This window comes from Geospiza fortis, unplaced genomic scaffold, assembly GCF_000277835.1.
Source record: "Geospiza fortis unplaced genomic scaffold, GeoFor_1.0 scaffold524, whole genome shotgun sequence".
Classification (NCBI taxonomy): Eukaryota; Metazoa; Chordata; class Aves; order Passeriformes; family Thraupidae; genus Geospiza; species Geospiza fortis.
Genome location: NW_005054437.1, coordinates 112,311 through 135,299, shown reverse-complemented (window position 1 = coordinate 135,299; position 22,989 = coordinate 112,311). Strand labels below are relative to the sequence as shown.

At 40.0% G+C, this 22,989-nt stretch overlaps 1 protein-coding gene across 1 annotated transcript in view; it reads left to right on the top strand.

Annotated features, from left to right (window-relative positions):
* The window catches only part of SERGEF (secretion regulating guanine nucleotide exchange factor), a 140,566-nt gene that overhangs the window by 9,991 nt on the left and 107,586 nt on the right, over positions 1–22,989 (top strand). The window contains exons 10-11 of the mRNA XM_014309543.2: positions 801–959; positions 19,915–20,069. Coding sequence (XP_014165018.1) covers positions 801–959; positions 19,915–20,069 — 314 coding nt within the window. The remainder of the gene's footprint in view (positions 1–800; positions 960–19,914; positions 20,070–22,989) is intronic.

The following is a 22,989-nucleotide window of genomic DNA, read 5'->3' as shown; positions in this document are numbered from 1 at the left end:
ACAAATACCTGTTTTAGAATAGAGCTGTGGAAGGCAAGTGACCACTTACAGAAGTCTCTCAGGTATTGTCTGGTGTGATTTTGAGGCACAAAAATTTTTAATTTTGCCTTGTGATGGGTGATGCCTGCTTCAGTTGTGTGTTCAGAGCTGCATGTCCAATTCCTTTAGGAAGTGACTGTGCAAGGTGAGCCATGGAGCACTGGACTATCCTTGCTCTGGGGGATTTACTGAATTTGCTGAAGCTGAAGGAGACAGAATTGGTATGAGCAGAGCTGTGAGTCTGGCTCTTGTAGAGATTCTGGGAGACTGTAAAGCAGAGCAAGAGCAGCCAGCCAGGCTTTGAATTATTTGCTGCAGTCCAGAAAGTTATTTACTGGATGTAATCGAAGCTTTGGAGTGGAAATAATAGCTGGTCTGCAAGGACAGGCTGGACAGAGAGGGACTGCTCAGTGAATGTCTCCAAGATGCTTTGATTTTCTTTTACTCAGAGAAGTTGACTACTGTGGTTAGTTTTTTAATAAAAATTAGTCTTTGTTATAAACATCTAGGCTGTTTGACCTGAAAGGGCTCTCACTGCTTCAGGGAGTCTGTAGCCCTCAGAAAATAGGCTGTGCTGTTAAGGCCCTTGCAAATAATTCTGATAACCCAGTTACAATGGTAAAGAGTGGTAGGAAAAAGCATACAGTGAGAACATAAATTGAATTAAATGTTCTTTCCTCAGCATCACTGAACTGAGACTGTATCTGATGGTATTAAATCTGTATCCCTTTAAACAGATTTTACTTCTCTGTCTGTTGTAGATGAAGGACATCTGTATGTCTGGGGCAGCAACAAACACGGGCAGCTGGTGAGCAGGAATATCTTTCTTGCTGAGCCCAAGAAGATTGACACTCAGTGTTTCTCACATGAAAGGATTGGAGCAGTCTGGAGTGGCTGGACCCACCTGGTGGCACGGACAGGTAGGAGATTTAAAAAGCAGTAACATATGGCACCCAAACAGCAGATTGTAAGCTGTCTTTATTTCGGGCAAGCAGTGTTCTTTCTCACTGATAGTGGCTGGACACACAGTGTTGCAGTGTCACCCGAGTTCAGTTGTCTTTTGAAAAACGATGAGGACAGAAATCCTTTGGCTGCTCTTTTAGTAGGGCATTAAGGGCAAAGAAAAGAATATATTCATAAGAAAATCAGTAAACTAAAATAAGTTGGCAGAAAATATTTGGAAAAGACAGGTTAAAAGAGGCCCCATTACACTTGAAGAGCATTCCCTGAAGATGGAAATGAAGGCAGATTTCATGCTGAAACTGCACTTTCCTGGAAATCTTTGTGATGAGGACAGTGTGAAAGCTGCCACATATGGAGGGCTGTGGGGTTAGATTCTTACCTAGGAGGAGAGGAGGGTTATGTAACAGTGACATTCATGTGTAAAGAGATGGTTGAGCTGATGAAGCTCATCCAAGTGTGAAGCACAAAGGCGGGAGAAAAAGGTAGATGAGATGGAAAGGCAAGACAGGCATCTGAAGCTATTTTGTGGTTGTGTTCGTTGCTTCTCCTGTTGCACAGTGTGTGGTGCCATAGTTAAGGCTAACAGGAGGGTGGAAGTCTTCCACAGAGGAAAAGGAACAGCCAGAGCTGTGATGTGTGACTGGAAAAACAAATTGGTTGTTTTCTGTTTCATAGCGTTCATTGTTTGATATCAAAGTATGTGAGAGAAGCGTGTAAAAAAATCTACATCAGCTGTTCTTTTAACTATTTATAAGAAATGTCTGAACTCTGATTTTAGAGGATGCTATACTGAAAATTTGAAAGCTGCAATCAGTGCTATGAGCTGCTTGGAAACTTTTCAGGTGGAGTGAAAGAATTTATCTCAAAATCTGTAGTTCTTGAATTAAGTGCTTGATATCATCCTCATTGCAACAGAAATGGTAGAAAGAAGCCATTAGTCAGGATAACCTGATTTTTAAAGAGTGACTTGACAACTTGGTTTGCTTTCCTTCACTATGTCTTAATAGAGCATACCCACTAAATAAAATTTCCCCAGAGTTTTAGTAACTTCAATGTTTCAGTTACTTGATACTTATCTGTGGGTATTACAGACATGGAATATTTCAGCAGGTGTTTTTATACAACAACAAGAAGTGTGTCAAGGGACTAGCAGGGCTGTTTTGCTGGTGAATGTTTAAAAAGAATTTATATAAAAATAGGCTGACTTTCTACATCTGCATTAGAAAACTGGCCAAGTGATGCAGTGGCACAAGTTATTGCTGAAACTGTATTTTATGTATTTAGAATTTTAAATCTCTTTGAAGAGCAATGGACTTGAACCTAAATCATCTGGAATAAGATTTTGAATGGCCTTTGGCAGCCTCCAGACACCAATCAGGATCCCATGGGAATTTCAAGGGTTGTTCAGCTACTAGATGTAGTGTGAGCTAGAGCACTTAACTCTTTCTGGAAAATCATTTGCTGCATTAAACTTGCAGCTGAATAACTGAGAAATGCAGCCCACTTGAGAGCTGTCCCCTGCATGCTGTTCTTCTCACCAGTATTTTTACCTCCTTCTGGCAAAGGAGGAAATGTTACTTCAGTTTCTTGGTGCTGAAGTCATAAACCAATGATCCCCAAATGTTATGGATCACTAAAGTGTTTTTTTGAGCATGCAGCATCTACTATGTTTACACTTACTTATTTGTAAATTATAGACTTACAATGCTGCAATATGCAAACTGTAACATATGTAAAATAGAAATTCTACAAAGGATGAGATAAACACTACTTAAAGTATTACTTTATTGACTTAAATAATTAAAACCGTTAATAATTTATTAATAAATTAAAATATTTATATGTCATTTTCATCCTGCCCTCCAGTGGATTGTCTTGTAAATACCTAGGGCTGCATGCACTTCACTTTAGAGATACTGATACAAAAATTTCCTGCTTGTTTTACTCTGGGGAATTCCCCAGTTAGTGGAAAGGAGGCAAAATAGAGTGATTTTTGGACACAGGAAAATAGAAGGAAGGGATATTGTAGTATGATGCTTGTCTGCTCATTGTGGAAGATAAAAACTTACTTTGGAAAGACATTGCAGTGTACAGGGATTTGCCACATGAAAGAATGAGTAAGATTTTTCCAGTTAATAATCCCACCACAATGCAAAATTTGGTAGTTTAAAGTTTGTTACTGTATCTGAATTATCATCTGGTGTTTGCCACAGAAGGTAGTTGAATTTTAAGAGGCTCTTACAAATACTCAGAGTTCTGTTTTTTTCCCCAGAACATTAATCCTGGTCAGAGTAGTAATAATGAAAAACTTGTTATTGCAGCTGTCTTGGCAGTAACTAAAAACTCTTCTCATTGGAAAGACACAGGAAGGAACTGGGTGGATAAACACTGGACACACAATGCATAAATTCACAAATTCTGCCATTTCAAAATGACATTTTAATCTTTATCTGCCAGGTGAGCAGTCCTTGGCTGCAGAACTAATGGAAGAGTGAAAAGTAAATGAGAGTGATGTTGTTAAAAGCAACCATCTGGAGGAATAGTTGCCAGTTTCATGGTTGCAGTGGTTTGACAATTTTAAAGTGAGTCCAAGCAAGTTACCAAGTTTGTTATCAGAAGAAAGGAACACAGCATAAATATTTTTGTCTTCTGTCTTTCCCTCTTATGTAAGTTGGCCTGTTTTAAGACTTGCTTTGTTTTTCCTTCATGCTGCTGGCAAAATTTTGTACTGTAACATAAAGCAAAACGCAGAACTAATTTTAATTTCTTCCCCATTCTCTCTTTACATGGGATTTTTAATTGCACCTGAAATCACTTTAATACCTGCATCTCTTTCATATCCTATGTTCTACCTCATTCAGCAGAGGTTTCCTGTAATTTCTTTTTAGAGTTTGAGAAGTTCTTTTTTTCATTTGATGTTCTTTATATCATAAAGCAGTTTGGATTCAAGACATTAATTCCTGAGAAATTAATTCCTTGACTTAAAGGTGTTAAGGAGTATTTTCACAAGATGTTGTGTTTTTAATCCTTACCTTTAACTGATCCTCATCAGCTTCAATTCCTTATTCTTTTTATTATAGAGGTATCTTTTGGGGCTATTTCCACTGTACACAGTCCTACTGTAAAATAACTCACAGAACCCTTCAAGATAGAGGAGTGCTTTCTTTTCCTGCCTTGATTACTTTTTCCTACAGAGGATGGAAGCACAGTTTGGCTTCATGGCATCACCAGTACTCTTTCCAAGTAAGTTATATTATTCTGATAGTAGAGGTGGTCCTAGTTGATGGTTGGCCCAAAAAGATGAAGGTTGAGAAGCAATGGTTGCTCTTTGATCAGGTCTCTGATGATGAGATGTGAACTTGCTGGTTCCTTTGGTTTATTTTCTGTTTTCTGTGTGAATGTTTGGTTCAGGTGACTCTCAGGAATGCTTTTCATTGATGGCAGGGCAGTGCTGTTGCTGCTCCATGTGAAAGACAGAACCAGGTGCATTCTTGTGGCCTTGGACTCCAAGTACCAGTGCTGTTCTCTTCGGACAACCACTCTGTATAAGGCTGGCTTCCTGTCCAGCACTCTGCTTAATGGCACAAGGAGCACCACTGCAGTGTAGGTGATACTGGTTTTGAATAATGAGCAGCTGTCTTGCATTGCTCTCCTTAACAATGTCAGCTTTAATTTGTGGTCCCTCTGGAGTTAATGCAAACACTTGGAGGGTAACTGCTGAAAGAGAGGTTATTGCTTAGGTCATTTAAAAGAGAGCTAAGCTGTGGCCTGTAATGTGGAAGATGTAAATTAGTCTACTTTGGGGAATGATAGAACCAGTCTGACTTGAAGGCAAACCTAAATATAGCAAAAGAGGTATTTTAAAGACTTTGAGGTGAATCATCAACTTCCATTCAAAACAAGATGTTTTATTTTTAACAGAGAAGCCTAATAAATAACCTTCTTTAATCTGGCCTGGTTTATTATCTCTATATTCTCCTGAATACATTCCCTAATCTATTTGTCACATAGTGTCACATGAAGTTATGCTTTGTTTGAGCTCAGATAAAGAATTCCAAGCTCTTTCACTCAGAAAGTTACACTATTTTAACTGCATTTTTGAAGTTTCTGCTGCCTGTGCAAAACTGCCTACAGCTAAAAAATCTTGGAAGAACAAAATGCTGTGACATAGTCTGAATAATATTCTGAATCCTCATTCCAAATGTGCATCTGAATTTGTGCATCTTTGAATGTCCCTTGATGTCATGTCATTTAGGCCACACAAAACCACTCTGAAGGGGACATGTTAGTGACCTACACAGTAAAATAGAAACCATCTCCTGTTTTTTTCTGAAGCAAATGACAGTGTGTCCCTCCGAGCACCGAGAGCAGAGTGAGAGAACATTTCTAATGATCTTGTTTGAGTCATTAACCTTTAGCATTTCAGTCTTTCACAGAGGCTGTAGCTGCACCTCTAGGTGCCTTTTCTGATGGCAGTCACAAGGTAAAGCTGCTGGGCTTTGCTGGCAAGTTGTGCAGCTGCAGGGAGGTGAAGGGGAAGGACGTGTCTGGCACCCGAGCAGCACAGCCTCAGCCCACTAGAGGTCCTTTCCAGTTTGCTCTTGAATCCAGGCTCTGCAGCCTTCCTCTGGAAAGCAAACTTTCTCTGCCTTGAGATTTTCAGCAGCTCCCTAGGATAGCAAATACTAATTGGTGTGTATGTGTATATATCATATATATTTTTTTGTTTTAATGCTTGTCTCTTTTTAGACATGGCAGCCAAGAGTTTGAAACTGAAGCCCTACATGAGGGAGCTGCATTTCATTGGAAGGATGCTGGGGTTTGGGAATACAGGTGAAATACTAAAAAATAGTTTAATCAAAACCTCCTGATCAATAGGTACCCCCGAGCTCCTTTGAAGCAGAACTTGAGTTCAAGAAATGAGTATTCAAAGAAGAAAAGCCTTTGTCCACCTGCTTGGGGGTCAATTTTGAAGCTTCAGGGCCTATCTTGAAGTTCCTGCATTTCATTATAAAGTGTAGAGCATGGCAAGAGGAGAGAAAGAAATGCACAAACTTGGGGACCAAAATTCAGACATGAACACTGGGAACTGTGGGAAATTTAGTGTGCAATATCAGGATGAAAGATTCTAGATGCATATGGAAATTTCCTTGTTTTCTATGTTGTCTTCAGAGCTGTCTCCTCATTCTGTCACATGTTCATCTCATTGGTGTTTCAACTTCCACAGTGATTATTTTAAAATTTTGTTCTAGATAGCTGTAAATACCTAGAAAATTTTGGCATTTTTCTTTGGCTTCACGGGCTGGCATCATTCATTGGCTTTATTTTTAAATTTAAAAAGTTAAGAGAATGTGTGTGTGTTTGCTTTGTGATTCTACACTCCTATTCTTGCTTTCCCTGCTGGGAGTTCTACATGGTTTTGATAAAAGTCTTGAAGAAATTCATTCAGTGGTTTGGTCACTGAAGAGGAAGTTGGATCCAATGGGATCTGAAGGTATGTTCTGAAACGTTATTATCAAGTGTTGAGAGTTGTTCATATGCAAAGATTTGTCACAGAATCTTCCTAACATCATCTTTGAGTAACTGAGTTGTTTTTTCAGTCACCAGCCCTCTTTTACCTCTCCTTGTTACTAGGAACTTCCAGTTGTACAGTAAATAGCCATGCATGCCATCTTATATCATTTCTGTGTGAAAAGAGAGGTTGTCAGGAAGATGCTAAACTGTCACTAAGTGTGATTGAAGGTGCTCATTGTAAAATGGAAACATCAGTGATTGGCATTAAGGACACAGAAACTTACCTCAATATTTGAAATTCCCTTTCTGGGTTGTGACATTTCATTGGCACATGGAGATTCAGGTGGCCTGGGAAGAGTAGGATTTAAATGGATTTTTGTTAAATTTAGCTCAAGAGTAGAAATGAGCTTAACAGAAGGAAAACAACTATCAAAGATTTTCCAATCTGTTTTGCTCCTCTTACATATGGGGCAGTCACAGAGTGCCCTTCCCAGAGCAGAAAGGGAAGATAAGGTAGGTGAGGCTGGTCTGTCTTGGAGCCTCTGCTGGATCTGTCTTGGATTTTCTGGCTATGGCTTCCTCTCATGGAAAGGCCTGTTCCTTCCTTGGAACAGGCTGCCCAGGGAAATGGTGGAGTCAGCATCCCTGGAAGTATTCAAAAACCTGTATGGCACGTGAGGACATGTTTCAGTGAACATGGCTTTGGTGCTGGGTTGACAGTTGGACCTGATGATCTTAGAGTTCTTTTCCAACTTTAATGATTCTATGGTTCTGTGATTCACATTTGCTTAGTCCTGTCCAGGTGTATTTTACTAAGTACTCCATGATTGTGGGAGTTTGGAAAATGACTCAGCCATCATTCAGCATTATGTTCTGGGGCTTTAGGCCACATGTGTGGAAAGAGGGACTATTACATTGAATTTATCCCTCCCCCTTTTTTATTTTTTTGGTGTGTCATATCCTCTCTTTTACTAGTGGGAGCAGTGATTGTTGTGGACTTAAATAATGTAACTGTCCCAACTTAACAGAATTTTCATCTTTAAAAAGCATTCAGAAAAAAATTACAGTTTTAAAATGTGGCTCTGGTATAGATTTTGTTCAAGTCATTAGTGGGTGAGATTAGGAATTAATTACTTTCCTTAATTTTCCTTTTTTTTTTCCTTTGGTTTCTGTGGTTGGACTGCTGCAGTTTATGGCTTGCCATCTATTTAGCAAATGTAATAAATAAGGTCAGATACATTAATAAGTATGTGCTTGTGTGCAGGAAATATGTAAATGTGGTGTTTGTTCTGTTTTCAGTATCCTCCAGCACCAGAGCAGCTGTGCAAGAGGGGCTGTAGTTTTGTGGACTGAGAAGGGCACCTTGTTGGCTCTGAGCTATTCCTTGGGGGTTTGTTTTTTCTTACTCTTTTTCTCTTAAAGCAAATTAAACTCTTGCAAAGGTAATGATGATAACTGCATTGAAAAAACCACCCCTCTCACAACTATTGTGAAACCAGGACACAAAGCTGATACAAATTTACTTGAATTAAGAATAGTTTGGTCATAAGTGTCCCTGTCTTTTTAGTTCTTCTGACTACTTGCAGCTGGAACTGCTGGTGCTATCTAAGCCACTTGCTCTTCTGATTGACTATTTCTGCTTTGTTATATGTCAAACCTTTTCTCCTGAACCATACTGAAGTCTTTCACATTGTACTTGGGTCTCTGTCAATTCACCTATTTGAAGCTGAAAAGAAGCAAAGGTAAAGGCAAGAGAAAATTCACCGTTTCTTAACTTTTGTCATAAGCTGCCTCCAAGTTCCGTATTCATAGGTATTAATAGAGTGAGATCCAAATGCAGAACTCACAAGAGAGAGAACCAAATGTGGAACTCACAAGACCACTGTTGTGTGCTGCTATGACAGACTGGGCCAGATGCTCTATAACTCGCCTCCATTATTGCTTCTCAGCCTTTAATTCAGCTTCAAGGCTCTCACATGCTGTGGGTCCCAGCAGCTATCCACAATGATGCTTCTGTATCTTGTTATCCAGCAAAAAGAGCATGGACTAGACTGGGTTGGGAGGTTCTTCCCTACGCCCTCTTCTGGGAGATCTGAGTGGGGGACAAAAAAATTTACAATCTCATTTTGGGTGTTATCATATCATATGACATAGTTTGCATGTAATAAAAGGATGATGGGATTGATTGAAATTTTGGCAACTCAAAGCTGTTAGTGTAGAGAATTGATGTGAAGCACACAACAAACAGTGAGAATTTGCACTTCAGAATTTCTACAGTTATGCAAACTGGATATAACATGGTCTCAGACAAAGTTGGAATCCTTAGTAAGGTAGAAGTGCATGGTAACGGATTGCCAAGAACAAGGTATATGTACTCTGCCTTCTTAGATGTATTGGTCTTTGAGAAGACAAGTGGCTACTGCATTTTCAAATAACTTCATTTAAAGCTAGGTATTTACTAAGCTAAACATTTCTAAGCTCAGCTTCTGAAAGCAGCTGTCTATGTGAGCACCATCTGTGCATGTAAGTGCATTGATCTTAGTTAGCCTTAGTAGTATTTTAAGGCCATTAAATACTTGTTTTCATAATCTTTAAGTGACATTTCTTGTTTAGTAATTAATTATTCAGGTTTAATGAGTCTTACTATTCAAACATAGGTAGTGGGCTTTTTAAGAGCTGAGTGGCAGTTGAGTACTTCTGTAAAACAGTACTTTTCAGGAACTTTTTTTTTTCTTAAAAACCTAGACACAAACAGGAAAAATATCTGTAAAGCCTACATAGATTGTTCCTTTCATGATTCCCCTGAAGTACTTTTGAAATAAATAATTTGATGTAAGGTACTGTAAGATACAGGATGTATATCAACAGCTGTAAATTTTCAAGAATGAGTCTGTAGTCTTGTAGAATGGCTCTGATACTTCTTGGATAGTATGATGAGATCTGCCAAGAGTGTGTGGCTCTTGTTTTTTAAAGTGTTCCAGTTGTGAGGAACCACAGCTTGTGGTGTGGTGGTTGAAACTGAGGATGAACTCCCTTTTTTTTTTTGTAGTTCCTATTTGGACTTCATTGTCTCTCAGGGTAGCTACATATTTTCTGTATGGATCCCAGACAGCTGAGACTGAACTCTGCAGATGAAGGGGAGTTACATTTTCTATGTTGCTTAGGATACACTTTAGGTTTTTGGGATGTTCTGCTGGATTTAAGAGCCTGTGTGGTTCAGGTTTGCTTTCTTCTCTATCCTGTATTATGGGGCCCACAGTAGGTAATAATAAAATAATCACAATGGTTTGTTTTTGGGGGACAAAGACCTGGAGGAATAGACGGTATTAGCATCTGATTCATGCAGGAGAAAAACCCTAGGAGGGGTGGGATTTCCTTAGGTGACTCATTCTCTGTTTTACTCTGTATCTAACTAAAAGAAAAAAAATCTAAAAAACACTGTGTAGTCAACGATCTATTCAGGGACAGTGCTTTATGTCACTTTTGCTAAGATCTTTTTATTGTGAGTATAGGAAATCTTACTTTTCTAGAATTTTCAAAAATTTACCTTTACAGAGCTGCCCAAAATATACATACAGAAACTCCTTAAGGAGAATGTTTTCCTGCTTGTCCTTTCCACTCCAACCTAGAAAGCAAGCTGAAAATCAGTTTGGCATTTCTCATCTTGAATTTTGGGTCTTGTAGCTGATGGATATTTTGTAGGAATTTGCCTGTACACACATTTCAGGCTTGTGCCTGCTAATGACACATCTGCCTGGAGCTGAAGCTGTTTATCGAGGACAAAATGGACACTAAGACATCCAGAAGTGAAGGTCAGGCTGTGGGGACAATAAAAGGGTGGCAGTGTGGATTACTAGATATTCATGTGGGTTGAAGAGTCATCCTGACAAGTCACGCAGCACAAAGGAGGGTGTTAAATCCTGTTTTGTCTCCTCTTGCTTGTTCACTTTGCCAGAGAGAAACAGAGCACACAATGCCAAAAGACCCCCAAAATGCTGTGGCCATGCACACTGGTAGAAGCTGATAGTTGAAATACAACAAACTTCTGCTGTGTGTGATTTAAAAATCTGGGTAGTTATTTAAAATTCCTCTAGTTCACCAGAGCAGTGTTCCAACAAAGTCCACGAAAAGCTGTTTTAGCACAGGAGAAAACTCATGGTTTCTTTAGAAACTGCCCTATCTCACTGATTTGTGTGAAGCATGAATAGAAGGGTACAGCTTCTTTTGATCAATATCCATTGTAACATCAGAGAAAAGAAGGTATTGAAAAAACAGGAGCTTTTTGTTCTTCATTGGTGTCCCCTCCTTACTCCTAATGAGAAAAGTTCTTTTATTTCTCCCTTCTCAATTTAAAACCGAAGCCCCTCTTAGTAACAGGCTCCATAGCACATCAATACTTATATTACAACCCTGTTCATATACACACTGAGGTAAGCCTTAAACATAGATGTGCTGGCACTGCAAGCAGATACAGATGTTGTAGCTCTGTGGATGTGATTGTGGACAGCTGTTGCTTCACTGGGTAAGCATCAGGAGTAAATCTCACTGGCATCATTCTGTCTTGGCTGGGAATTTCAGATTCCTTTACAGGACAGACTTGCATTGCATTCATTAGTAACATGTCTATAATGTTTCTAAATTTTTAACTTGCTCTGTGCCTGTGGCTCTGAAATGCTGAAAACACCCCACAATGGTAAGAGACAGACACAAGAAGTCAGGAGTCAAAAGGAACTCTGCTAGCTACATAGTGTCCCCTTGTGAAAGATGGAATTTTTTTCAGGGCATTTGGATGCTTTGACGATTATGCAACCATTTACACCTTTGTCCATTCTCTCCCTGCAGTTTCCTTGATGTTAAGGATCTTGCCATACCCATGTGGAATCTTGTGTTGTGCTTTTATTTCTTCCTCCACCCCCTTACCCAGCTCTTAAACTTTCTTGTGGGTGGAGAGAGAAATTGGGATGATATTCCAGAGAGAATACATCACCCTATTGCTCATTATTCATCTCTTGACTTCAAAGGGTATGAATTTTCCTTCCCATCCCCTTTTAGACTGTTTTGTTCCTGCTGTCAGCGGGAATGCTGCTCATTATTTGAGGTGCACAGCCCACTCTGTCTTAGTCAATTGTAGCTGCTCTTGTAATGATTCTGACTGAACAAGGCGGGTGATCTCCTGGGAGGCTCTGGAGGTGCCATTGTTGGATTTGTGGCACTGTTCTCTTCTTTGTACTTTCTTTCTTAAGAACAGCACATAGTTAGGGTTGAACTCCATGGGATGTAGAACTCGGCTGCTTCTGGAGTGACTGAGGAAGTTCAGGCCACTTAGCAAATCCAAAGACTGCTCTTCTAACACTTTATTTCTGTATTTCTATCTGAGGCTTGTTATCTAGTGAAATCTCTTGTGCAACTGGTCTCTGATTATTGGGAGTGCATCTTGTGGCCAACAGTGAAAAAGCCCAGCTCTCCTTCAGGCTGCCATTCCAGAGCATTTCTTTTGCTTTTTCTCTGTCTGCTTTTCCACAGCATGCCCTTGAGCCTTTTGACAAGGTAAATATTAGCACTGGGAACTTAATTACCTTCCCTTTGTTTATCTCTTGTATGCACATGGCTGCTCCTTCTGGGGCTCAGATGGTGATGGGATATTGAAGGTAGCAGGATCTTGAGTTCTCCAAATTAGGCAGATTCACAAATGTTTGCAACATTGCAGCCAGAGGGAATGCTTTTCATAAAATGATCTAGAAAACATGCCTATGCTGTAATTTGTAATCTTTGAATAAGATTCTCTGTAGCACTGTACTGTGTAAGTCTAATGAAACACGACATGGGCCTTGCCTCAAAGGGGATAAACATCTAAGCAGTCCTTTTACAGACAAAAATTAGGAAATTGGACATAAGGAAATAATTGGAAACAAATAAAAGCACATGCAGCATATTGTGATAGTTCAAGGGTGTTGTTTTCCCAAAATGGTGTCCAGAAAGACCTGTATGTATTTTCAGTTTTCTGGGGAATGTTAGAGGAAGAGATGCTCAGCTGCAGAAGGAAGGAAATTCCAGGTTAGAGAGGCCTGTATGGAATAAAGCATATAACAGTGCAGAAGGGCATGGAGATATAAATATAGAATGTCAGTAAAAGTGTATGACTCATACTGCTGTAGTAGCATAGTGCAGAATTTATTTGCAGAAGTACTGAACAAAAACCCTATGGTATACTATGATGCTTTTGCAGATAGTTTTCTAGAGCTGCTTACTGTTTTATGTATCTTGCTTTTTTGGAGACATCACCAAATTGTGCTTCAATTTCCTTTTTTTCCTGCTTTTTGTTAGGACTTTGTTTTAGTTGAAGAGTTAAGTCCTCTACTGAACCTTGAATGCAGCAATTCTGTTTGCTGGGTAGAGATGAGTTAGATTTGTTTTTAATCATGTAACTAAATTTAGCCAGCAATCTGCATTTTAAGGCATTGCTATTAAAAGTCTAAAAGTGAGATATGTATCATAGTTTGAATTTAAAATAAGCCAGAGGCACAGCTGGTGAAGCAGTCATGACTCTCTAATCATGAGTGGAGGGAAATAAGGAGGGAATTTTCTCACCTTGCAGGATGAATGCAAAGTCTAATAGGTGCTTTAAAATCCAACCTTTGCTCCCAGCCCCCTTCTCCAGCTTTGTTTCATGATTGCATGGATTTCATGACATCCCCCCACTTTCTTTTTTTCAGCCAGGATGATATCAGCATATGAACACAACTGCATGTGCCTTTAAATTGTTACATTTTAGTTCCTCCGGTTTATCTAGAGCTTTGTGTGGTACTTTATATTTCCAGCCTCTCCTCTAAAAGGAGAATGGAGATAAAAAGTGGAAATATAAAGAGAGAGTAAAATGGCCGGTGTCCCGTGGAAAACGTGAACCAGAGACAAGACTACCAAGGCATCTGGAAAGTCCTGGAATTTGCCATATTCAAAGTTATTATTCAATCTTTCAAAGCAGTGGAGCATGCTGTTACGTGTGTGAATAATCCCATTAACAGAGCATTGCCCATCTTGAGACATAACTTGGTGTAACTATGGAAGCAAAAAGGAGGAGTATGCCTGGTTTTTAGTGAATGAAAGTGAAAGCTGTTTAGATGTTTAAAGATGTCCAGAGTGCTGGTAAAGATGGATCTGTTGGAAATGTGTATGACAAATTTAGCATGTCATGGAAATGGCAAGTTATGCCTAGCCTATCATATGGAATATTAAAGTGACTTAGCACTGCCTTCAGCAGTGTTTGCTGTAGCTAAACTTCCATTTCCCAAGGGTTTTTTTCAGCCAAGATCAAGTCCTTATCTTAGTTTACCTTCCCTTTTACAATTAGCTCAAGCACAATGAATGCAGGTGTCCTAGTGAGGAGAAAACTGTTTGGGTCCAAAGTTTCTTGGTGTAAACTGTTGCCAAAGGAGCTCCCATTCTGCACTTTGAGGATTTCAGTCTGTGTTAGACTGTTACAGTCCTGGTGTCTTCTCTTGGTGAGTCTCACACATCCTCAAAGCTTCACCTGCTTAGCTGAGTATTTTCCATTATATCCTGGGTTCATACAAGTCCTTGGGTATTCAATATTTTGATATCACCAGGAGGCTCTGAAAGGAAACAGGATGATTTTCTTATTTTTTTAAATTTTAATTTCCACAGCAGTGGGAATGGGTCACAGTGAGAAGCCATTTGTTTGCTGGATCACAGATGAGCTTCTGATTGTAGTGATGTGAAATCTTGTCAGTTTGTCTTGTCCACATCCCTGTGGTTAAATTTGATCACCGGGTTTGGGGACAGCTGATGTAGCTCGGGCTGGCAGGAATCTTTGGCCCACTTGATGAGTGTAGGAGTTCTAACTGGCAAGTCCATAGCTGTTACAGGAGGACTGGTGATGCCCTTATGGTTCTCTTCCTGTGGCTCTTGTGGCCTTTTGTTGCAGGTTTAAATCTCTTCACAGAGTGCTTGGAAACCCTTGTGAACCGCAGCTTGTTGTGTGGGTGCTCTATGGACTATTCTGAAGCAGCTGTGTATTGCAGCCTGTGACTGCAGAAGGCTGAAAGTGGCAATGGAAATATCTCTAGTTTTCTGTTGCTGTCAGCCCTGAAATGCTTTTGCTGCTTTGTTTGAACTTCCCTGGTGAGGCATGACCTCAATACTGTGCATAGATTTGTGTTTTAGTGATACATTCTTAATAGCTGTTATGAATGAATATGGAAAAAATTCAGGAGTGCCCTATTATATGAAGCTGCAGCAGTTTGTAAGGAGGTGATGGGAGGAAGATGTGTGAAGAGATGTGGATAGCTCTGGTATGCTGAGCTCCTGTGTTAAAAGGATCAGGGGGCCATTTAAACCTTTGCCAGGGCAGATTATCCTGTGTTGTACTGAAACCATGCACAGGTGCAGGTGCTAGACTACAGGTGTGGGGATGCCTGGTTTCCAGCTGCTGAATCAAAGCTGTCTTCAGCCAAGAAGGAATTTAGGATGTATTGATGGATGTTTTTCTGTTAGGTTACCCTGCACAAGGGCTATTTCTAGGCAGATGAGGGCGTTTCTCAGAATGGGTCAAGGACATCAGTGGTTTTCTGAAGGACAGCAAAGATCTGTAGATTTGGGAGAAGTGTTAGACTGTGTAGGGCAGGGAGGAGGCAAGAGGCAGCCTCTAAATGTCAATTTTTAATGCCTGCTCCTGTGAATTTTCATGTGAAAGGAAGCATTAAGAATTTTTTATATAGAACTTCATATTTCAAGCCTGAGATTAAGCATTCAGTGTGAATATCCAGAGTTCATTTGAAAAGTAATCATTAATGCAGCCATGAACTGAGATAGCCTAGATGAACTCTTTCATCTAGTATTTATGAAGGAGAGTTCAAAGCTTGCCTTGGTACCAAATAGAGACTTCAAGGAGATAACACTAGTGCATGTTATTATGTTAAAACAGGAAAATTGATATAAAGATAAATCTGAGTCTAGTGAAAATAAGTAAATTTTAATGTACCTATTTATCTGAGAAACAACCAACCTGTGTTTAGAACTAATGTACTTATTTCTTTTATTGCTAATTCTTTCCACTTATGTGGCTGAGCAGATTGATTAAAAAGGTGCTAAAAGGGAAAAATAACATGCTCTGCAGTCTCAGTAGCAGTATAAAACAGCACAGGAAAAGCTACACTGTCAGGCAGGAAGCAACTGGAAGTGCTTTATGCAATGTTGCCGGATTTGCAGTACTCTGAAGGCTATGAACTTGTAATTTTGAGGACATTCTCAACTGTCTGTGCTTTGTTATACATGAGGACAGAAGGATGATGTGAAGAAAATGCAGAGGAACCTTTCAGAGAGTGGTTTGTATTCAAGCCCTTGAATATGTATGTACCTTCATCTGTATTCTGTGAGGGACCTGAGCATGTGTTTTGGGTGATTTGCTGCTGTGTGTACACTGATGCAGACTGCTGTGTCTACAGTTCAAAGAGCATGAGCAAACCAGATCTGCATGATTGTGTAGAATCTCAAACAATGTAGTGTACTGTTGTTTGTCTTGTTTACTTAGGAGCTGTCAGAAAGTTTTTTCTTAAAAATCTTCTCTCCTGTGTCTTTTTTTCCAGCTTTCTAAGCTCCTGTACTGTGTGGTTCATTCAGGTTGTAACCTGGTATAACACAGGATGCATGATTTTATATCTCTTACTCCTGAATTCCAAATGGTATTGAACCCTCTGGACTTTATTTGATGTAGCATTTGCCTGGTGAAAAAGTGAACAGTTGCTATGAAGTCATCTGGGACAATGTGGATGTTCACAGTAGAACAATTGAAATGCCTTTTGGAGGCACCATGCTCAGAGCATGGCAAGATCCAGGTCTTAGGAAGCATTGTTAGTATCTTAGAAGAACTGGAAAGGCTTTCCAGAATTGTACCCTTCTTTCTACAAAAGCTGTAGAAATAACTCCTGCCTTTTGTGTGCCCTCTTCCTGCACTGAGTTTGGTATGAAATACATTTTCTGATGCCTCAGCCACTTCCATGGCTGATGTACTCTGTCCAGTTGACTCATCACTGTGTATGTTTTCTTGACTTCTAATTAAAATCTGTCCTAGTCTAATATTAGACCAACCCTCCTCGTTATATCACCCTTCATTCTTAAGTAATTCATCCTGCAACCTCCTTACTCTGTATGACTAATGTCTTTTTCTCAAATATTCTTAGAACATTTTAAAATACCATCTATTTTATAAGCAGCACAGTAGCAATACCTCCCATTACAATTGCTCAATGCTTTCTGTCATAGCTCAGTGCTTTCTTTTCCTTAGGATTTTGACGAGACTTTAACCTTTGGCGGAATTTTCCATGCATTGGTGTTTGCCTCAGCCTGAAATTTCCACTTGAGGCTGGGGTTTTTTTGTTTGTTTGCTGAAAGTATAATCAGGATTTCATAGAAAAGGCACATCTAAATCAGCTTCTGTTAGTTTCTCTCACAGTAAAGACAGATTTATGTACTTTGAGGTTTGTTTTTTGTTTTTTTTAAGGATCCCTGAGCAATTGTTTTTTGGCTGAAAAATAGAAATTATTGACTATTAGCAGGAATCTGAGCATGGGATGGGGAATACTCAGCAAACAGGAACAAGTCTGAGGAAGGAATATGTCTCAAAAGAGCTGAGAACTGCATTGATGAGCAGTGAGAAGGGTGTTGCTTAACTTACCTTTGAGCATTCAAGAAATTTTTCCTAAAAGCAAAAATTAATTTATCTGGTTTTAATATTTTTAAATTAATGTTCTCCATGCTTGAGTACTAACAACCACCTGAAACTTGTCTCCCTTATTGTGGCAGAAAAGAAAAAGTTAATTGCAATGATCTGTGTTTGTAATCTGAAACATTTTACATTTATGTTTTACAGAAATAGTTTACATTCTGCTAAGGCTTCTGTTTGGTTTTGCATGTGTAAGTGATTCTTTGCTGGCTTGTTCAGTGATAGAAAATAGAATCTGTGGGTGGCAGGTGTTTTGTTGCAGCTAAGCATTGTTGCTGTTTTAATCCTTCATATATGCTTGCACTCTTGAGTTGCACTGGAGCAGTACCCTGGTGGGATGGTGCAAAGGTTCATTTTTGTTTTGTGAGTCCTGGTGTTTCTTGTTCATGTCTGGGTCCAGACAGAGCACCAGATTCATTTGAGGGAAGGAGTTTTTTCCCCCAAAAGGCTGAGTTGAGAGAAACCTTTATTGCCTCTGTGTATGTTTAGTGCTGCAGACTGTGTGAGGATCTGGGTCTGTATTACCAATTCAAAGCTTGCCTTCTCAGAGGCCTTGCAGCTTGCTGATGTTTTTGCCTGTGGCACTTGATACTTTTGGCTTCTGAGAGCTGAAATGCTTTAATTCAACTACAGTCCTTGGGATCAATACAGCAATGTCTGGGTAGGGCTTGAGAGCCTGTGGTAAATTAATGATCTAACTAGATGTTACAAAAATTCTTTCTGGCTTTAGATTTCATAAAACTCAGTTTCAGTTCCTGTAGTTAATATAAAATAGAGCAGCCTGCCTATCCTTTCTCAGTCCACTAATAGGGTTCTGTACAAGGGCAGTAACCTGGTCTGATGTAAAAGCCTGAAGCTTAGTGTATATTCAAATTTGTTATGTACATCTTTGCAGCTGCAGATATTTTTAGCAGAGATCTATATAAATTGCAAAGTAAATATACTAACTTCAGAACAAGCATGTTTTTTAAACCTCAAACTGTCTTCCTAATCTAAGATACACTAGTAGTTTTCTTAATGAAATTTATTTTTATCCTTTAACCTAACAAAATGTTGCCACTATGTTAAAAGGCCTCACTTGTATTAAATGTAGTATGTGACTGTTTTCAGCTTTTCCCTGAACTGAGAGGAAGCTGCAAAGGAAAAAATCTTTGTGCCCTTGAGAGAGAAGGACAACTAATTTTATCACTTAATTATTTTAGGGGAAGGATTATCAGTGAACTGAGGAAATGCATCTGAAAAACTTGGAGTGATTGGAGTGAAAGATACCACTGCCAGCAGATTTCCAAGGAAAATGCCTATACTTCTGTATATGAACTGAGGTTTCCAGTTCATTTACAAACTGCATTATCACCTCAAACTCCACAAACCAGCAGTGCCCACCTGTGTCCCTATCAAGACAGTTTAACAGCACCCTAAGGGAAAGGGAGGTGTTCAGATTTCCAAGGGTTTGTGTTTTGGCATCTGCTTCTAAACCTCTCGGTTGTCACCTTTGGGTGGTGTGATAATACCCCCTGCACCTGACCCCTCTGTGGGGCAAGGAGAGGTGTGTGTACACAGCTGACTTGCTGGACTGGATGGTATTTTCCCCAGATCCACATCTTTTGGCATATAAATGTGATGACTTGAGTTCAGCTCTGGAGAGCAGTTTGAGGCTTGGCTGAAGCGTGTGCATAACTCAAGGTCACTGCAGGTTTCTTTCTGGGCTGGAATATGGGCTGATACTTCTAGTTAAAACCAACTTGAGGACTTTACCTTCTGCTGTGTGTATATAACTTTTTAAAATTGTAAACCCAGAAGGGACAGGCGTATCTGCAAGGACCTAGTCACTTCATTAAGAAAATAAAGCTGTCACTTTTTATGATTTTTTTTTAAATTCAAGGAAAGCAAAGGTAAGAAGAATGTTTATGGACGATATCCATACAGGAGAGTGGTGTTTTGGGTGTCAGTCCTGCAGCAGTGCACTTGGAATAATAACCCTTGGAGAGAAGGATGAGCCATATAGTGCTGATTTCATTTAAAGTTACCTTTCCTTGGCCAGCGTGTGATTCCTGTGAAAACAAAGCAGTGCATTTCCAATGCTTAATGGCAGTTGAGCTGGTGCTCCTGACTGACCAGCTGTCTCCTGAGGACTATACCTCTGCTATAGTACTGACAGAATGTAACTTCTATCAGGAAAACATAAAACTCTGTTAAATGCAGGTCATGCAATGAATTGTCTAGGGCAAAGAATGGGAATAGAAAATAATTCTCTTTTCTGTAATCTTTTATGTACAAGAATAAGCTGTTTTGTTTGTGCTTCCATTAACCTAAAATATGTCCTTTAGTTAAACAAAGTGTATTTATTGTATGCAGAATATCCAGGTTATGCAGCTTTACTGACATGGTTTATTTACAGCCCAGGCCACCATCCAGATGTTATTCTGCTAGAAAACAAGTTAATGAAGAATGAGTTCATAGAAGTACACTTCATAGAAGTATAACATAATATCTTGAGCTAGTTTTTAATGTTTTTATTTTGTTCTGTTCCCAGAAATAAGTTTTCACCAAGCTTTTGAAGCTGTAGATAAGATGCATTTACAAGTTCTGGTTTTGAATTGGCATCCACATGTTTCAGGAACTTGGTGAATAAGTAATCCTGAAATGTGTTTTGTGTTTAGAAGCTGGCAAGGTGTTCACCTGGGGCAGAGTGGACTACGGGCAGCTTGGAAGGCACGCGGTGGTTCCCAGTGGGCAGCAGAGCACAGCATCTGAACAGTGCTTGGAGCTGGGGAACACCCCTGTTTCAGTTCCTTGCCTAAATGGAGCATCTCAGGTAAAGAAGAAAATTATAATTTCTACCCCTCTCCTTTTTTTCTTTTTTTTTTTTTTTTTGTGTCTTAAAATAATCAGGACAGTTTCCCAATAGAACCCATCCAAATGCTGCAGCACAAGCCCTTGCTTGCTCTTCCTGTAAATTCAGAAATTAGTAAGATTCAATTATTTCTTTCAAAAGGCTTTTGCATTCAGGAACTGATATTTTCCTTGGTGGAATCAACCTTAGCAAAAGATTCCAAGTTCTCTCAGGTATCAATGTGTGCAGGTGTAAGCTGTGCCTGCAGTGCAGCTGAGCAGAGGAGGTGGGACTTCGCCCAGGTGTAGCACTACTTTTGTCTGAAACTCCAGACCAGCACTCCACAAATCACAGCTGGTGGTCCCTCTGATCCATGGGGGAGACTTGCACAGCCATGTAAACAGTTCTCTTGGCTTCTCTGTATTGCAGCTAAGAGTGGAAATTCCCAGTACTGTGGGGGCAGGAACAAAAACTTGTGATGTGTTTGAGACATGTGGTTGATGGCTGATCCAGAACTTCTGCCCACTAAGCTTACTCTTGATCTCTTGTGCTCTTTGAGAAGTCTCCAGTTTGAGTTGTAGGGTGAGTGAAGGAGGGGACGTGTTCAGGAAAGCAGAGATGGGGGAACAGGCAGAAGATGGGCTTTGTTTGAGGTGCAGCTTGTTGGCTTAAAATCAGATTATTGATCTGTCCAGGTGCCACTCAGAGTGTAGTCATCCAGGGCATTAAACTTTGGTGAGGTATTAAAGAGAACCTGTGAAACTTCTGAAGAGTTGCCTTGTTCTAAAAAAGGCTGAAGAGTTTCAATCAACAAACCCAAAACTTCTCCAGCCACATGGTCCAAGTTGCAGAGCGCAAAGGCAGGGACAAGGAGAGGGAAGCACTGCTTACTTTCGGAGAAGACCAGGTTTGAGACCATTTGATGAACCTTAAGGTGCACAAGTCCATGGGACCTGATGTGATAAATCCATGGGTCCTGAGGGAACTGACAGAGCAACTGGCTAGGCCACCATCCATCATACTTGAGAAGCTGTGGCAGTTTAGTGAAGTTCCCACTGGAAAAAGGGAAACATAACCCCGATTTTAAAAAAGGGAAATAAGGAAGACCTGGGGAACTACAGATTGGTCAGTCTCATCTATGTGCCTGACAAGATCATGGAACAGATCCTCCTGGAAACTATGCTAAGGTATATGGGAAATAAGGACAGCCAACATGGCTTCACCGCAGCAAATCTGGCCACCATCCTGACAAATCTGGTGGCCTTCTATGATAGGGTTACAGAAATCGTGGATGAGGGAAGAGCAACTGACATCATCTACTTGAACCTGTGCAAAGCGTTTGACACTTTCCCACATGACATCCTGTCTTTAAATGGAGAGACAAGGGTTTGATGTGTGGCTGACTCAGGGGATAAATGCTGGCTCCATCTCTGCAGTCATGGGGTTGAGGTCAGTGGGGAGTGGTGTTCCTGAGGCACTGGTACTGGGACCAGTGCTGTTTGTCAGTGACAAGGACAGTGGGATTGAGGGCACCCTCAGCAAGTTTGCGACACAAACAAGCTGTACGATGTGGATGACACATGGGAGGGAAGGGATGCCATCCTGAGGGACCCTCTCTGGGGCCCCAGAACCCATGATGCTGCACTAATGTTTAGTCACTTTTAACTCCTCTGAGCCTCAGACAGCTTTCTTACCCATTTTGACACAGGGGTCCCTACTTTTTGTCATTAGTTATGTATATACAGCTCCATTTGTGAAGCTGCTTCATGCTGGTTTTCATCTGTGCTGTGTGCAGTGTCTCAAATACGTTGTTCTGTTGTTTCTCAGACAATACAAAGCCAAGGCAGCTGCAGCTTTTGCACAGTGGAACTTACCCTTGGCAGGACAAGTGATCCATGAAAGTGAAGGGATGTATTCAGATAGATTCGTTGAAAAGAAAGAGAAACAACAATCTCATCTTTATTCTGCTGCCCTCAGCGCTGTTCCTCCTTATAGACCTGTGAGAGACCTGATTTGAGTGATTAGCAATGGCAGTGTTCTGGAGCAGACATCATTCTTTGCAGAGATAACAGCACAAAGATGACTTAAGAGGATCATCTGCATCCTGGGATAAGCTGTGTTGATGAAAAAAGGAAAAACGGATAATAAGGACCTAAATTGTTTCACTTCAAGATTACAAAATAATGCTAAAGCTAGAATTTATACTTGAAAATGCATTAAATTGCAGTATGTAGGCTATGTAGAGTGAGCTGTTCTTTGTTAACACACAAGCTACCCCTTTTTCCATTTGTTTTCATATGGAGATAGGATTTGATTTGAGAGCTGAATTGAAAGGAATATAGAGATGAGTTCTTTTCCATGTTTACCTTGAATTAACAATTCCAATTTTTGTGTTTAATGCAGAGAGACAGTTTAACAGTTGAGGATTATGACTGATGATTTTTATTCATGGTCTATTTTTATAAATCACTTTTAATGATTCAACTGAATTTTTGGCAAAGCTGTGGTCTGCTGATTGCCTCTGCACTTCAGTTAATATTGTTTAAGTCAAAGTGGAGAAACTAATCTAAGGATTAGAGGACAGTGTAAAAGACACACAGGTTTAGCTCAAGGACGGAGGAGTAGATTTAACCTCCTGTGTTACTCTGTGTCTCCATGCCCATGGCTTGCCTACTTTCTCCACCAAAGACCAGGGATTCTCCTTTCTTTGAACTGACACTGTTATAATGTCTGTCTGCCACTTCAAAACCTGATTTTTGAAGTGTTGTGAGTGACCTCTTCCATTGTGAGTTTGACTTCAACTGAAAACATTGACCTTGAGAAATAAGAGTACTTTTTTCCTTTAAACTGAAGCAAAGGAGGAACAAAAGCCAGAGCTTTAGATAATTATCCACTAATCTGA